Raw genomic sequence first — 19,636 nt, 5'->3', positions numbered from 1 at the left:
TCTATACTTTTATGCCCGCCGTCGACCATAGTTGATCATTACTACCACGCCAAATGACCCGCCGGCGACCATAAATTTATATTTGAACAAATGCTTATAGTTTTTGTGGCGTTACGATAATGCATTTTTAAACAGTACTATGGCGTAGAGAAAAACATGACGATTCTTTTGGTATAAAAAAACAACATTTTTTTAATTTTAACGATTATTTTGTTATAACAAACATATCATTGGCATAGTTAAATTTGGAATTAAATTGGTGCTTATGAAACATTGACACAACTACAATACTGTCATTTTTTATAACCTGTTAATGTTTATTTTATTGTAAACAAATTAAATAATATTATTACAAAAGTAGTTTAGTTATTATTAAAAAGTATCATAAAAAAATGTTTAAAAACAAATAATTGTCGCTTAGCTGATAAATTAAACACAATTAAATTTTAGTTTAAATAAAACATATAATTATATTATATAAAATGAAGATAATAATTTTATCTAATAATTAATTTACATGATTTTTATTAAAACAATCAATACATGTATACATTTTGCATGTTGAACAAAGCGTATTTACCTTATTGGTTGTAAGTGCAGCTGACTTTGAACCTAAAGCTGTGGTTTTATGTGAGTAGCAGTGAAAGCATCTTTTTCTAATTTTCCTGTTCCTATGGTCCCTTTCTACAGATTCTTCAAAAACATGTTTGACTCTTTTACGTTTATTATTTGAACTAGACGGCTCTTCAGATATGTCGGTTGATTGATTTAATCCTAACAGTTCATCTACCGACATTTCTCGAAATTTTGTAATAGAAATTTTTTCGTTTGGAAGTTTCTTCATATTATACACAATAAAAGCATTGACCACCGATGTACCTAATAAAAGTTCAGTGGCCACTTTATGGTACCATCGTATTGATTTACGTATCGGAGAACTATAACTTGATAGTTGGTCGGATAAGTCTACCTAACCTAACCTGCCTTTCCAGAGTTGTAGTCTATAATTATTTTTGGTTTTAAAATCGGTACATCATTTCGATTCTTTTTGCCTGTATTGATCATTTCTATACCATGTTTGGTAGACAACATTGCAACATCTCGTTGTCGTGCCATTTCGCCACTACCACCCCATCTGTACTTTCTTTACCAATTATTTGTCCTTTTTTAAATTTTGTTTTTAAAACTTCAGGTAACTTCACACGATTCGTTCTCAATGTTCCTACCAGATATGTGTTGTTCTTCAATAAATCACGAGCGAATGGCATGGATGTATAAAAGTTATCTGTAACTACAGCAGTGCGTCCTACATTTAAATAAGGTCTAATTAACTCCATTACAACTCTATGTGCTAGACCTTTACCATCTACCTGATTTTTACCAGCATATACTTGTAAATCATGTGTATATCCATTTTTTTCACATATTTTAAATAGTTTCACTCCATATTTATGAGCCTTCCCAGGTATGTATTGCTTGAATTTCAATCGACCACGGAATGGAACCATTGACTCATCTATTGCTAAGTCCTCATCTGGTTCCATGACATTTTGATAATTTTTTACAATACGTTCGAGCAAATCACAAACTTTATAGATACGATCATTGTCAAGGATTTTCTCGTTATCCGCAAAGTCCCAAAATCTTAAGAGTAATTCAAATCGATTTCGGGATATTATTTTAGGAGCAACATTATTTTTGTATCTAATTTTGGTACTCCAATAACTCTCTAAGCACGGAATTTGAACTAAACCAAACCACAAGAGTAAGCCATAAACTTTTCAATTTCATCTACATTTGTTGGTGACCATTTAGAGAATCTACTGGACTTGGTTAGCCTGCTCTTTGATAGAAACTGTTCAGCGTTACGATTAGTTCCAACTACCATAAGCTCAAAAATATCTGTACTACAAAATAACTTAAAATAATTTAACGCTGAGGCATTATCAGGAATATCAATTTTGAAACCTGGAGTCTTATTGAAGATAAGTTGTTTTTGGTATGTTCCTGATACATCGAACCAAACGGTAGCAGGTGTATTATGATTATTTCCAATATTTAAATCCTGATAATTCTCTAAAATTTAAAATAATATGTCAAATAGATTAAAATATTTGATTTAAAATTATGAATAAAAAATGTGTCTCAGCCCAAAATACAAAAAAAATAAAAATAAAGTAAAAATAATAAGTATAAAATAAAAATAAATAAGGTTTTCTTACCTGTATTAGTCGAATCTGCTACTGAATTGTGTGTGTGTGTGTGTGTGTCTATTTTGCCATTATTGAATTGGCTTGGATGATATAAATCAATTAAAAATTAAAGTTTTTTGGTTTTGCCAACTTTTTATTGCAACATTTAATGAAACCATCTCTAAAATTGTACCTCATATTATAAAAAAAACTCAAATCCTTTTATTTTTCCACAATTAACATACGATGCTATAAACAAATCAAAAACATTTTTTTTTTTTTTACTCATATTATTATTGAGATAATTTTAAATAATACTAATTTATGAGTTTTAATAATTGAATTTATGTAAATCATTAATAGGCATAACCGTATAGGTAATTCAACTAATGTTTTACAATGAATTACAATATATTTTATAGTAAAGAATGCCTTTCTTTATTGGACAATATTATTAAACAAAATGTTTCAGATTATAGCAAAGACAAATAGTGTAGTTTATCATCGAGGCTTGATCATTTTGAGGCATGATAAAAATAAGAATCCTACTCCAATAGAGACATCTAAGCCACCAATGAATAAAAACTGGAAACAAAATAATGGTATAAATATTATGTAATATCAATATATCAATGTATTATAACGTAATATAATATTGTTCATTATGTTTATTGAACTTACCCGTCCAGGAATAGTAATATCCAAAAAATTTATTTGGACGAAAAATATTGTCATGAAGGTGGATATTAATAGAGACCCAAATAAATTAAATCCATAAACGAGAGAATAACAATGATTCTTCAGTCGTTTCGCAATTTCAGAGCTTGAAGAAAAAAATATATTTAGTAAGGTAATTAGTTTATAGAGTATTGACCGTGTTAACATTTGGAATATTAACTATGATACCCAATTGTTTTATTTTTTTTAAGTGTATCTACAGATTGCATATACTTACAAATTTGAAACAAATGCCATTTGACTAACTATTCCATATAAAATGTATGATAAATATATCAAAAACAAATGATCGTGATAATAACATGACATCATAAGAATGCCCATAAATGAAGAACAAATCGCTGTAACAGCATCGCCATAATAAATCCAATCTATTTGAAGTTTTCCAATTAGATAGGCACCCACAGCTCCTGTGAATATGATATTTAAGTATCAAAAAAATTAATTTAAAAAATAAATAGGTACTGGGTACAATGATAGAACATTCGTAAAACATGTAATTTAAATTTTAAATTTTGAATATAGAAATGAATAGGTATTGGTTAGGTTTGGTTAGGCAATGATATGTGTGACTTCAGGATCACAAAACTTATTTAATTTTCAATTTTCAATAAATGGTTACTTTTAGAAAATAGGATCTAGTTGGTACTTATTGTGGATTGAATCCATTAGGTACCTTCGTAAATACCCATCAATGAGGTGCACTTTAAATCTACAATAGGTATAACAGAGCGACTTTCCTTGTTTATTTCACTTGAAATTGAAAAAAATCTAGACATTTAAGTATACCTACATTAAACCCTTCAATTTCAAACTCTATCCATAAGACAATTACATACGTATTTTACATTATTACGATGAATAAATTATGTTGATTATTAAATGTAAAAATACAAAATTACAAACCACACAAACTAATCATTGCCTCCGCATATCCGTTTAACAAGACATCATGATTACCTGGTTTATCAACGATATACGTGTACAATACATTCATGTTGGTTAAAATCTACAATATAATATAATATCAATAATAATACATAGCTGTTACAGATTTACAAAAAAGTATATAAAACTAAATGATTGCCCTATATTAGTAAAAATACAAACTTGTGTTTACAATATGATAATAATTGTATACCACGATGCGAAAATAATAACACATAGCACATAGGTCACTACAAACTCGATTTTATATAAAATTTGAGTTATGATATCTAATGTAAAAATACATAGGTAGGTACATTTTATTTTATCTATCTACGATCAAATATTATGATATTATGCATCAAAAATATTGAATAAAACAATTTGATTATTTGTACATTTTAATTTTGAAGTAATAAAAAGCGGGAAAGTGAATATCATATTTCTGTACGGTAGGTATTAGGAGTGGTTTACTGTAATGCAGCGTTTACCAAATCATGGATGATTTTTTTGATGGATCGCGACTCGTGGTTACGATTACAGTTATAAAATCCTATTACTGTTCCTATGGAAGAGTTGAACTTCAATACGCTTCTTGAAACTCAGATTATCGGTCTTTCTTGGGATAAAACTTATGAAAATAAATTTAAATATGAAACTCTTGTAGATTTTTGGTGTACAGTATATAATGAATATCCAGAACTTTCAATTAATGCAATAAAAAAACTATTAATTTTTTCTACCACTTATTTGTGCGAAAAAGAATTTTCTACCATGGCCAATATTAAAGCAAAACAAAGAAACAAATAAGATGTCACACATGCCATACGCATCAGTTTATTAGAAATTGTAACCAAGTAGGAAATTTTATGCAACAGCATCCAGAATCTAAATTCAGCAATTTTCTATTATACTAATTTTTTGCATTTTTTATAATTTATTCTATTTATTTAAGTTATTGTAATTCAGTATATTGTATTAGTATTGTATTTTATAAAAAACTCAATGATAAAATGGATTATAATAAAAATCTTATTTATTTACAGCATACTTTTTTTTTTTTTTTAGTGGGGGGTCACGTACCTAATATAGATTAAATTTATTGGTCACCATTGCAAAAAGGTTGGGAAACGCTGCTGTAATGGATGGAATTAAATTTGAATCCAATGATATATTAATATCATTGCTGTATACAAAAAACGATTCTGAGCGGAGACGGTTTATCTGTCTAGAATATATTATTAAAGATTATTATAACTTATTAGTTATTATTAATACTTATTAAAATATTTGACTTTCCGGTGGAATTTTTTTTTTTTTTTGATAAAGGTAGACAAACTTATAAGGAATCTTGAATTAAATTTTAAAATCTTAGAATTAAAAAGAAAAATTTTTATGAATTTCAATCTAAGATAAATTGAACATTGTCGTAATTTTTAAGTATTTAGTCACAATTTGAAATTTAAATGCTTATAAAAAAAAAAACGTGACCATGTATTTTTAATATTCTTCAACTGCTGTTGAAGCAATATGTTGGAAGCCTTATATTAAATGTTGAAGCTTTTTGACCCAACCGATACAACTTTATTGACATAAATAGAGTAAAAAACTAAAAAAGTTGAAAAATTAAAATGTCACTAAACAGCTAAAAACTAATCAAAATACTTTGAAAATTTTATCGAATATAGAAAATGCGTATATAAGTATTAAGTGAAAATTTCAAGTACCTACGGTAGGTAATCTGTTTTAGAGTTACGCCAAAATAAGAAAATTGCTAAATGAGAACTCTAGTGAAAATCCTATGTTGTAAAAATGTAAATTTCAAACGCTTATAAAAATATAATTTGAATTTTTGGTAATAAAGATTGACAAACTTGTAAGGAATCTTGTATTAAATTTTCAAATCTTAGATCTAAAAAGAAAATTTTTTATGAAAATCTAGCATAAAATAATTTGCGAATTTTTGTGATTTTTACGTATTTTATCAAAATTTAAACTTTCAATGCTTGTTAAAAAAAAATGATGACTATGTATTTCTTTTATATTTCAACTGCTATTATAAAAATATGTTAGGAGCCTATTGAATTAAATTTTCAAGTTTTTCTACCCAATAAATTAATTTTTATCGATATTAATTTAAAAAAACTAATAATGATTAAAAACTGCATATGCCTATGAATAGTTCAACTTAAGTCGAAAATTGCATGGTGGATAGAATATACCTTTGTAAACATTCGGTGAAAATTCCATGGTAGGATCAATACAAGCCAATGATTATACTGGTGTAACGGTTACACCAGTACCGCCACGGGAAAATTGATTTTCCTAAGTTCTGGAAGGTGTACAAATATTTAAATTAGGATTACAAATGTGTTCAAATGAAATAACAATCGATGATAGTTTTGACCTTTATATACTCTTTGGTGGTACTGGTAACGAAACTGATTCACTTTCTGATCTAACAAGGTACTGAAGTCGAAAATCGAAGCACTTTTACTGCCCAAAAACGTGATGACAGACACAAAAATAAAAAACACACACCATGGTAAAATCAATACATTCATTCTCCGCTCAGAATCCAAAACGTTAATGCTTTACTAATGGGGAGAAGGCCGAACATATGTTATTAACCTACCTTATAGGTACTACCTTTCATATTTTTTTTCTTGTAATTTATTTATGGTTGTATTGTTTGTATTGGTTTTTATTTTTTATCGGTATTGAGTTATTTTTTACAGCCAATTTTAATAATAATATAAAATAAATAATTATTAGTATTTTTTAATAAATACTACAGTTTTCGATATATATTTATTGGTGAATTATTATTCTTAGTAAATATGCATATTTAGTGAAAATATATTAATACATTATATTATACAATGAAGTAATTTTAATACCTGAAAATGTGATCCCATACTGATAATATACCAAATAGACCGTTTCAGCACTACCGTATTCGAGTATGAAGTTTTAAAATCGAACAATAGTCCTTTGAAGGTATTATCCGCTGCAGTGTTGTACTTGATAGATTGCATTATGAGCTAGACAAAAAAAAATACATTGAAATTATGTTACAGAATCTAGTCATGCACCATGTATATGGTGTATTTTCATAATGCTGATTAGTGTTTATTATATGATCACTAAATACTTATGGTCTATACACCTCGATTACCTACGATATTTTTTTCACAAAACTCCGTTTTAATTTTTAAGCCATTTTTGAGAAGTCTGGTATTTTCATTAAGCACATTCTCCATTCGAAAAGAATGTTTTTTTTTCACCGGAAATAGACAAGCGGTAATCACAGCTATGAACATAGCTGTAAATAAGTAAAAAGGTTTCCCCTATAGACAAATGCATATTCAATAATTTAAAAAAGCAGCTGAAAGTTCATGTTACAGGAATTGACTAAGGAGAATAATTCGCATAAAAATATGATAGATACATCAGACTTCATAACAGTAGACCAGATGGAATGTACCTACCTATTTTTGAACCCGTTATTACGGATCATCTATATTATGCATTAATTGAATGTTTAAATGTTATTATTGGTTGCTTATGTAACCCGAGAGACCCAACTAGAACAAGTTGTTACTTGTTATAATATCATTATATAGAATAGGTAATATAAAAATCAATCACAGCATAAACAAAACTAAATAAAATGGAAAATATGTAATTATGGACGTATATTTACCAAATGCATTGCAATACGGTAGAATTGTATAAATTCCTCCAGTCGTGCTAGCAATTATTTGCGAAAGTGCAGAACCGCAGAAAATGCCTAGCTGTAAGCTGACTGAGACAATGCTGGTCGCCTTTTGATACAGTTGCCTGTCACTGATTTGACTGTACAAATAACTGAAACCCAATATGTAGGCGTTCGATGATGCTCCTATGCCAGCCACACCTAACTGTATAGTAGGTATAGAAATAGCATTATTTAAGTCTGATTATGACGAGTTGGGTCCCGAGTACCGGGAAAGTCAAATTGCACTTATTACCTAAAAACAAATGGTCGAATTGCATTTGGGTTTAAAAAAGGTAGTGGTCGAACTGCACTCAGTTAAAAACCAGGTAGTGGTCGAACTGCACTTGGGCTCAAAAAATATTTTAATAAAATGATTATGCGTTTGAAGCGGTTAGGGCTGACGCTCATTTTTCTTCCCACTTACAGGCTTAGGACTGACTATGATTTTAATCATTGGTGGTTAAGTATGATTGTTTTAAACATCACATTAATATGTTAATTATATATATTTAAATTATAATTATTATATTATACATCATATTATATTATATTGTACTATACATATTATTATTATTATTATCAAACATTTTTTTTTAATCGTCAAATTTAATTATTATCATTACTTATTATAAATATTTTTTTTTGTCATTTCGATCATTTTTTGTAATAATGACTAACTGTATTCAAAGATTCTAGACTGGTAAAACGCTTTTGAGTATATAAGTCAATATATTGTTTAATATTATTTATTTTTATCTGGTACCGTGTTTTTGATGGTCTTGTGTCAGTATTCTGCATTAAAATGTAGGTGTCGATTTGTAATTGTGTTAAAATATCAATGAAAACAAATATATTTGGATGTGATGATGAAAATGAATTATTTAACTTCGCGTGGAAATCCTCATATTTGAGCTTAAAATATAATGTAATATAAAGTATATAATATAAGAATTATAGGAAAATCAGTGTTAACTAAATGTTTGACCTCTTCAAATTCATGATAATTTTATTGAAATACTTTTGGCCCAAGTGCGGTTCGACCACTAGCTGTTTTTTTATCCGAGTGCAGTTCGACCATTAGCTTTTTTAAACCCAAGTGCAATTCGACTAAAATAAGTGCAATTCGACCATAGCCCTAGTACTAGGGTTAAATCACAGGTACTGCATTAGTTGGGTCAGGCTCATTTTTAGATACTACACTAATTGGGTCAAAGATTTTTGCAAGTACTACACTAGTTGGGTCAATTTTTAATTGTACATATACCTTCAGCAAACATTTATTTTTATTTCTATTATACAATACCTATGTATTTTTTATATTTGATTTATAAGATGTTTAATATTTTTTCTTTGTCGAATACCTGCATGTTTTGTCATTTATTATTAAAGCAAAATTCGAATAATGTATACTTTTAATGGCAAAAAAACTATAAAAATAAACTGTAAAAACAACTTTAACCATATCTTTGGTCTAAATAAATTATAGACAGTCCTGAGTCTGTTAAAATGGGAAGAGAATTTATATTATGTAGTAATCACCAAAAAAAAAAATTCAGGACCCAACTAGTGTAGTACCTGTGAAAATCCTGGACCCAACTAGAATATTACCTGTAAAAAATCCGGACCCAACTAGTATAGCAATTTTTAAGGGTAGAACACGGATTGCGTATGTTTGTAGATGGATTAAAAGTACCTTTAAGAAAAAAATAAACACGATTGCATATGAAATTGTATGCAACGTTATAAAATTTACTAATTTCATCATATATAAAATAGATAATAATATAATATATAGTATATTATAATAATAAATAAAATGAGGTTAACTAAATAATAAAAAAGTAATCGGTAAATAAATAAAATCGTCAATTATTATTTAAATAAATATCGTAAATACATTTTTTTTTAAATGCTTGAATTTAAATTTCTTGACATCTATAGCCTACTAATTTTAAATATCGAATTACATTTTTATGGATTTTATACTCATCATAATCCTTTGTTGTATTTTGAATTCTGTTTAAGTCTTTTTTGCCATTTTCTTTATTCTCCTATTATTAACCGATTGTATAATTGATCTTAAGATGGTCTTTCAATATTTGAATAACAACATGACGTGTTGGAGGATAAGCACTATGAAATTGTCAATTATAAGTGTTATAAAATCTTTGAAATCTATTTGTGATACTAAAAATACTTGATAATTCGATCGACAAAAAAAATATAATTTCATATAATAAGACTGATTTTGATTCAAAAACAGTTAAAATACAAAAAAGTCTAAAAAAATAAATATACAATTTTTAATTTGAATTCTCTGTATCATGAAGCATATTTTTAGCTTACTCTTCTATTTTTTAAGCATCTCATAAGAAATATGTAAATGCTATAAAATCTCAACGCTGGTCATATGAATCGCGGTAAAAAAAGTCCCACACTAGAAAAAAGTCCCGACGTAAAACGTACCACCTTTTTAATAATATAGACTTGATTAAGTCACAATATAAGAAAGAGGTGTGATTAGTATATTATTGTATAGCTATTGTATTATTATAATAATTTTATATTTATTTACTATTGTGTATGTTATTTCATTATAACATTATAATCATTATAACATTATAATTATTATAACATTTTATCATTATATTAATTATTGTTATATTAATTATATCGATACGATTATCAGTATGTGTTCGACTGCCAATCATTAGGTACACAAATAAAAGGTACCTATCAATTAGATTCAAGTCTATATAATTAAAGGTGGGACGTTTTACGTCGGGACTTTTTTTTCTGTCTACCGGTCATAATATATTATATAGTATATATACCGATATAAAAATTTGCAACAACGCCTCGAACTTCGTACGCAATCGTGTAGTTAAAAATCAGATAAAATCATACGGAATCGTGTCGCTTAAACAGGTATCGCCGACAACGAACGTATACGCAATCGTGTTTTACTCATTTTTGATTCGGGACACAACTCGGATGCAGCCGTTTTCTTGTTATTGAAAACTAATGACAACGTATTTAATATATATACACAAATCTACGTTTGCGTTTTATCTATTTTATCTATATTAGTTTCCAGATACTATTATGTAGGTACTTAATATATATTATATTGTATATATTGTATACAATACATATTGCCTAATGTTGATAAAAGTAGGTACTAACCCGCAAATGTGTCAAACTCGGTGAACCTGACATAAGGATATAGGCAATAAATGAACAAACTGTGAAGGCTATGATGGCCGGTTTGTAAAAGTATTCCGAAACGGCTAACATTATTACAGTTGCAGAGAGTGCTGAATACGATCTGATTGACTCCATCGAGTTAGCCACCTAGTATAAAAGATTACATGATAATATTATCGTTATATCGTTATAATACGTACCTAAGCGTTAATTGTATAAAATAGTCAAAAGTCAACAGGTGAAATATTATTTACCTTTTGCAAGCAAAACAATATTCAACGAGTTCGTTAAAATATGGTGTTCCTTTAATTTTAAAATGATGAACTTGGCAACAATTTAAGTGTAAGGGTATATACATTATACATTAGGTATTAAGATATTCTACTACATAGACTCTTTATAAAAATATAATTTAATGCTTTAAATGTGATCAGGTATAAATAATCAGATACCTACTTGCTTAAATATTATTTGTATCCGTCTCAAATAATGAAAAGTGATATCTTACTATTTATTGATTTTATATATTATTTATATTGGTAGATTATTGAGATTAGAAACGATAAAATATTATTATTGTATATTAAGTATTAACCAATTAGTATTTCAATTTAATATTATGTATTAAGTATTAACCCGAATACCTACCCATGTTATCTGTATTATGATACGGATAACTTACAATAATTATTGGTACACAAAGACAAATAATTATGTCAAACAATTAAATTCAATTAGTTCTTACAATAATGTTAATACCTAAACAAGAACAATATTTATTTCCTTGTTTCTAAACTATTTGAAAACTGATTGACCAACAAAACTAATTATATACCTATACAATTTTTCAAAGATCTATAAACTATAGCGTTTATTATTTTTACGATTAAATGTTTTTGCATTAAAATATTTACAATCGTGTTGAAAATGTGTGATGTTCTATTTTCTTATCACAGTACCTACTACAGTTTCAACGCCAAACATTTTTAAATCCATTTATCTCTCTAATAACCGTAATTTTAAGTAAGCTCACAACCATATTCCCATAACAGTCATTATTTCTAACATTAAATCTCTTATCCACAAAACTTATTAAAATTATCTACAATCCTTATACTATACTATATTTGTATAAAAGCCAAAAATCATTAACTAACCGTAATTAAATTGTAATCAAAAACTTGTAATAGTATGCACTATATGCTGAAACATTGTAATTGTAATAAATACAAAAAAACCAATAAAATAAAATAATTCTATTTGCAACATAACATTTAAACAAAATCAATGCTTAAAAATGTATATTATAATCTGAATAATCTATTAAAAGAAAAATCTATTTTCATTGCCTATAATTTACTAAACTAATAAAAATTCACACGCATGATGTACGCGTGTACATAACATAGGTAGGAAAATATTGATATCAGCATACACAGGTTCCTATATACTTGACCTACTATCTCAAAAGGCAAAAAGTATTAGATATTTAAGATATATTTTTTGCAAAATATAAATTCACTAAAAACGTGTATACTTTTTTTACATCTAGTTTTTTCTATTTTAATTATAACATACATTTTAATTTTGTATTCTAAACCTTAATATTATAAATTTATAACTATTTTAGTGTATCTTAATATTTAAAACGTGGGAAATAATGCAATAAGTAATATTATACATGGTAAATAATTTGTTCATATGATAAATTTAAAAAAATAAATAAATAAGTACACTATTTGACTATTTTTTTTTTTTTTGTATTTTATAGAATATACATGCATAAATGAAATGCACAGGTTAGGTTTATTCTCTACGCGATGCAGAGAGAGAACGACTTTTATTTAGAAAAGTACAAAGTGGACTACTGATATAGTGATATCTTTGGTATTATCAATAAATTTTTTTTTCAAAAAACTGGCTGGTAAACAATTTTAATAATCTCTGAATATTCCTGAATATGTGTGTTTATGATTATTTTTTATGTAATTTACTTGGATAATTTTATCTTGAATAAGTATTTTTTGAACTATATTAGTCATGGTTATTTAATAGGGAAAACGTTAGTTGGTATTAACTATTTTATCTAACTGTATAATGTATATCTAATATCTATACGTAACCTATGAAATAAATTAAATTCAGTAATTAAAATAGATTTTAATTTAGAATTACTCTCAATCATAATTTTTATATATTTATCAATTTATTAAATTTTAGGTAGGAGCTTTTCAAAATATTAAACATCCTACAATATTTAAAAATGCAGTAACTATTAATAAATAAATCATATAAATACCACAAAAAGTTGAAAAAGAGGTAATATAATGGTATACTATAATTAGTATAACATTATTATTTATCAGATTTGGTTTTTATTTTCATAGTTTTTTCCTTAGTAAATTCGGTCAACCAATTTGTATAAGTTTTACAATTTAAGCAGAACAAATCTTATAAACTTTTTACAATGAAAATTGTTTTTATTTTATACGGCGACACTAGTATAAAAATAATTTCCGTAGGGATCTAATATTTTAAATATTATTAATTTTCTTTTTTCCTAACCATGGAATTATAAATTCACAAAATACTTTGAATTTTTGATAGATTAGACCTTAAATTTTTTATTGATTTTAATATATTTTTGACTTTTATCAGGTAAAATTCGATCTATGTTGGTAAAAAAAAAATCTTCTCTAGTATTAAGCTTGAAAATGTACCTAATAGCAATGTTTTTTATAATTTAACCTTTTAGAGATTTTACCTCTTACGATTTTAGTTATTTTTATCGAACTCAAAAAAAAAAACTAAACATTGTGACTTGAAGCTCATAATTTAATATGTATAAAATAACTTATGATAGTAATTGAAAAAAAATCCTCGGGATATAAAATCCCAGGAAAAAATCTCCAAACCAACTATTTATCAATTAAATTATAATAGTAAAAATCATAGAATATAAACCGAGTCTGATTATAATTTTAGTATAATTATATTTTTTTTTCTATTAATAATGAACTAACTAATATTATATTTTATTATTATAGTTATGTTATGACCTGTTCAGTAACTAGAAGATGAACAGTACGCATACCTAGTAGGTACTTACTAATTTTAGTAATTATTTTTGAAATTCAAGAACTAGGAAGGTCTCAAATACCTAATATAGTCTTTATATATATGTCGTAGGCCATTTGACAAATTAGTCTTTTTTCGAAAAGACTAGACTCTTTGTAATGGGGTAGCCCGTTGGCGAACTACTTATTATTTTTCCAAGCGGACTGCTGTTTTTCAGGCTTATTGCATACAGACCAACAGCACTTAAGCGTTTTAAGAAGTAAAATATTTATAGGTAATATGAGAATAACCATTTTATTTATTTTACAAGTGAAGTTTAGTTTATTGAACTTAGAATAATGACTCAAACTATAACTTCCAACAATACCTATCTGAAATAGCAGTTGCTAAAATACCTGTGCCTGCAGGAACCAAAAAAAAAAAAACAATAAGTAGAGCAAAAGCAATATAAACTGATTAAAAAATATGATATTATGGAAGTGGGTAATTCAAAATATTTAGTAAAAAAAATAAAAAAATCACAATGAGGCAATTGTTCAATTAGTAACACGAGAGAATGCTCACATACGTCATTGATACAGTTTATAAGTTGGAAATTATAGTTTGAGTCAATATTCTAAGTTCAATAAACTAAACTTCACTTGTAAAATAAATAAAATGGTTATTATCATATTACCTATAAAGATCGTAGTTCTTAAAACGCCTAAGTGCTGTTAGTCCGTATGCAATAAGACTGAAAAACAGCAGGCCGTTTGGAAAAATAATAAGTAGTTCGCAAACGGGCTACCGGCCCATTACAAAGAGTATAGACTTTTCGCAAGAAGACCAATTTATTTTCCATATGGCCTACGGCATATACAAGACCATTCCAACTATACGTCTATGGTCTATACTGTAAAATCAAACTCGTCTTATAAGTTTCATCTTTAATCATAGCACACGTTAAAATGTAGGAAGGTATGAAGTTATGATAATATGCATAAATCATAATTAAATATAATTAATATTTACCTCTGAAAGTGAAACATTTCCGTCAGGTCCAGTAAGATAGGCTGTTAAATATGTTTCAAGAGGTCGTATTTCAAATAAAAACACATATACCGCGACGTTATATGTAATTATTTTCCAGCCTTCCATCGCTAAAAACGTGAAAAAAATTATTAAGAGCTTATTTATTTTGTTGATTAAACTCAATATAATATATTTTATATAATGAAATAAATACCTAAAATATGCTTATTAAATTGAAACGTAACCTACTGTTCAGTTCAGACTTTAATAGATAGGTGCCTGTTTATAGATAGCTAATAATAATATGAATCGATCAAGAATATTGGTGCCATTATAGTACCATACGAACAGAAATTCAAAACAAGTTACTTGTAATGAAGTAGGTACATACTAGCTGATGAAGTGAATCGTAATAATTATTATTTACAGTATTATACAGTAATTTATCGATCAGGGTATGATGAATTTATTATAATGATAAGGTTGTCTTGAAAAAATAAATAATTATTATTGATGATTAATATTATATTTTACTCCGATAAACTACATTCCTACTTATTGAAAATGAAAAATACTAATAAGCCATTATGTGGAAAAAATGTAATAGGTACCTATTAAACATGTAACTTATCGGTATCATGGCTTTACGCTGACCATATCAACGCCTACGCTTATAAGTCATAACAATATGCGCCTAGTTTGAAAAAAAAAAACTTTCTTTGTCTCATAAAGGTGCCTATTATGTGATAGATATCATACCCACCTATAGATAACACAACAAAGAAAAAAACACTCAACTACGTAAGTTTATTTGAGAATGTATGGTAAGGGCTAATGAACTATCCTAATTCCTATAATTTATTATCTATTGTGAGTTATGAAGTTAATAGTTATCAATATTTACACCCGAACTCGGTCATTTCACCGCTGTCGTTTTACCGCAGAACTATTCACCACTAAAATTTTTTTCACACGTCTTATTAATTGTTTACTATAAATTTAAAATGTCTATTATTATATTTCACATTGAAACTGGAGTTGTACCTATATAGGGTGATTAGGTTGATTAGTTCATTTGTATAGCATATAATACCTATTATATAGAAAACGCAAAAGTTATGTACATAATATTTTAATACTGAATTATTGGTGCACATTTAGCCTAAAACTTGGGAGTGCTAAAATGATTCACCTTTTAGTGACCCATGGAGGGAGGCAAACTCAAAGCCACCACGCCTCTCTATATACCTAATACATTCCATAAAATGTTTAAGTTTACATCGTATAATTAAAAACTCAAAAATCAAAACATCAAAAAAATGATTGATAATAGGATATTATAATTTTCCACAGACAATCTTTTAATATTAAATAGGTACTATTAGCTAATATAATATATAATAATATAACCAACACTTGATAGGTAGGTACTAGGTACGTACCATCAAGTATGAAATCAATTAACACAAACTGTTTATATTTTATTTATATATCTCATGCATGTTATACAATATATAATTGTATAATGTAGGAAACAATAATAAATGAAGAATATTTTTGTTTTTTATATATATTACACAATCTCATAGGCGCAAATAGGGTGGGATTAGGAGGTATCAGTACCTCCAAATTCAAAATTAGCACCCTCAAATAATGATCGTGCTTATATATCAAAAACTTCTTCTTTCAAAACAAAAAAAAAAGCGGGTAAGTCGTGGATGTTGCTCTGCTATACAGTAGGTTACAAGTGGGTTACCTACTGTAATGGATGAAATTAAATTTGAACCCAATGATATTATATCATATTGTATATGAAAAACGATTCAGAGCGGAGACGGTTTATCTGTCTATAGGGTATAATATAGATTATAGATTATTAAAAATTTTTAAATCTTGGATTTAAAAAGAAAAACTTTTATGCATTTCTAGCTTAAAATAATTTACAAATTATCATGATTTTTACGTATGTTGTCAAAATTCAAACTTTGAATGCTTATAAAAAAAAATTGTGACTATATATTTCTTTTATTTTTCAACTGCTATTGTAAAAATATGTTAGGAACCTTATTGTATTAAATTTTAAGCTTTTCTAGCAATTTCCCTGCAGGTGGGGGCTAGAATACACCTGCGGTAGTCCATGCCAGTCGTAAAAGGCGACCAAAATGGACCAAACAGAGGGCAGCAGCGCTGTTTGTATAAGCATAGATCTTTCTATGCTTGAATAGCACATTTTATAAATAAGATGTGCTACTGCGATGCAGAAGGCAAGGGGAAATCACTGCATTACTACTCCCAACACACAACTATGATCTAAGATTGGTTGAAGCGACAAGGCAATATTGCCTTTAGATAAAAAAAAAAAAAAAAAAATTGTAAAAATATGTTAGGAGCTTTGTATTAAATTTTCAAATCTTAGATATTAAAGGAAATTTTTTTATGAATTTCTAGCATAAAACTTTGAATGCTTATAAAAAAGAAATTGTGAGTATATATTTCTTTTATTTTTCAACTGCTATTGTAAACATATATTAGGAGCCTTGTATTTAATTTTCAAATCTTAGATCTTAAAAGAAAAACTTTTATGAATTTCTATCTAAGATAATTTGGACATTGCCGCAATTTTTACGTATTAAGTCAAATTTGAACTTCAAATACTAATAAAAAAAAATTGTGCTTATATATTCTTATAATTTTTTAATCACTATAAGAATAACTTACGAGGAACTTTGTATTAAATTTTCAAGTATTTTGATGGGGCCAAAACAAATACGATTTTTTTTTATAAGCATTTAAAGTTCAAATTTTGACTAAATACGTAAAAATTACGGCAATGTTCAAATTATCTTAGATAGAAATTCATAAAAGTTTTTCTTTTTAATTCTAAGATTTGAAAATTTAATACAAGGCTCCTAACATATTTTTACAATAGAAGTTGAAAAATAAAAGAAATACATAGTCACAATTTTTTTTTATAAGCATTCAAAGTTTGAATTTTTACAACATATTATGTAAAAATAACGAAAATTCGTAAATTATTTTATGCTAGAAATTCATAAAAAGTTTTCCTTTTATATCTAAGATTTTAAAATTTAATACAAGGCTCATTATATATTTTTACAATAGCAATTGAAAAATAAAAGAAATATATAGTCACAATTTTTTTTTATAAGCATTTAAAATTCAAATTTTGACTAAATACGTAAAAATTACGGCAATGTTCAAATTATCTTAGATAGAAATTCATAAAAGTTTTTCTTTTTAATTCTAAGATTTGAAAATTTAATACAAGGCTCCTAACATATTTTTACAATAGCAGTTGCAAAATAAAAGGAATACATAGTCACAATTTTTTTTTTAAGCATTCAAAGTTTGAGTTTTGACAACATATTATGTAAAAATCACGAAAATACAGAAATTATTTTAAGCTAGAAATTCATAAAAAAATTTCTTTTTATATCTAAGATTTGAAAATTTAATACAAGGCTCATAATATATTTTTACAATAAAAATTGAAAAATAAAAGAAATTCACAATTTTTTTTTTACAAGCATTCAAAGTTTGAATTTTGACAACATATGTAAAAATCACGAAAATTCGCAAATTATTTCAAACTAGAAATTCATAAAAAATTTTCTTTTTAAATCTAAGATTTGAAAATTTTTAATAATCTATAATATATCCTAGACAGATAAACCGTCTTCGCTCAGAATCGTTTTTTGTATACAATGATATAATATCATTGGATTCAAATTTAATTCCATCCATTACAGTAACCCACTTGTAACCTACTGTACAGCAGAGCGACATACACGACTTACCCGCTTTTTTCAACTTCAAAATTACTTGCAAATTTTCGCGTTTTCGACAGATTTCGTAAAAATTTGAACTAAAAACGCTTATAAAAAAAAAATTGTGACTAACGATTTTTAATTTTTTTAGCTACAATAAGAACAACTCAAAAGGAACCTTGTATTAAATTTTCAAGTTTTTTTGGTCATCCAAAATTTTTTATTTTTTTATTTTTTATTTTACAACACTTCAAAAAAAAAATTCTCATTAGTCAAACATACATCAAACCTTACTGTACAGCAGAGCGACATCCACGACTTACCCGCTTTTTTTTTTTATTGAAATTGCGCCTATATGCACGATCTGTTACAATTTAGTCGAACAATAAGTGAATTTGATCGTAAGTGAGAGGGGAGAATTAAAATAAAAAATTGATAAGGCCGAGTGAAAAGTTCTGTAGTTCAATATCTATGTCATTTTAGTCATTACGAAGTGATACCCGCATGTGTTTTCTCCATCTTACAAATGCGTAAAATGGCGTACATCTTAAAATACTTATAAGTTATAACTCGCTTCAAAATTAAAATATATTAAAAAGCCTAAGAAATCGTGTAAATAATATTCTCACCTTTACATTTTATAAAAGGTCAATTCTCTCTAACTTTTAAACTAACGGAACAAAGCGTGATCTGCTGAGCGTAAAATTTGTCACATGTAAGTAAGACGGAGACAACACGTGCGGGTATCACGTCCTCTTAAGAAAAGTAATGGGATATGGACAAAATGAAAAATCTAATTGAATATTATTATAATGATATAATGGTTTAAACAATGAATTAAAAATAAATTATATTAAATCTATTCTTCTAGATTGTTGTGCAGATTTGTCAATAATATTTTCATTATTTAAATCATTTGTTATATATAGTTATCT

The 19,636-nt window shown here is 26.9% G+C and overlaps 1 protein-coding gene across 1 annotated transcript; it reads right to left on the bottom strand.

Annotated features, from left to right (window-relative positions):
• Positions 1–2,628: 2,628 nt before the first annotated feature.
• LOC107169130 (thiamine transporter 1-like) lies at positions 2,629–15,301 on the bottom strand. Its single transcript, XM_089226486.1, has 10 exons — positions 15,128–15,301; positions 14,914–15,041; positions 10,804–10,971; positions 7,564–7,780; positions 7,040–7,182; positions 6,758–6,901; positions 3,837–3,939; positions 3,148–3,340; positions 2,874–3,015; positions 2,629–2,777 (listed from the first exon to the last, which is right to left on the bottom strand). Exons 2-10 carry the CDS (start codon positions 15,037–15,039, stop codon positions 2,694–2,696), a joined length of 1,320 nt encoding a protein of 439 aa, XP_089082612.1. The 5' UTR covers positions 15,040–15,041; positions 15,128–15,301; the 3' UTR covers positions 2,629–2,693.
• Positions 15,302–19,636: the final 4,335 nt, after the last annotated feature.

Source organism: Diuraphis noxia, unplaced genomic scaffold, assembly GCF_037042655.1.
Source record: "Diuraphis noxia isolate RWA-SAM2 unplaced genomic scaffold, SU_Dnox_SAM2 contig0004, whole genome shotgun sequence".
Classification (NCBI taxonomy): domain Eukaryota; kingdom Metazoa; phylum Arthropoda; class Insecta; order Hemiptera; family Aphididae; genus Diuraphis; species Diuraphis noxia.
This window is presented reverse-complemented; position numbering and strand designations above follow the sequence as displayed.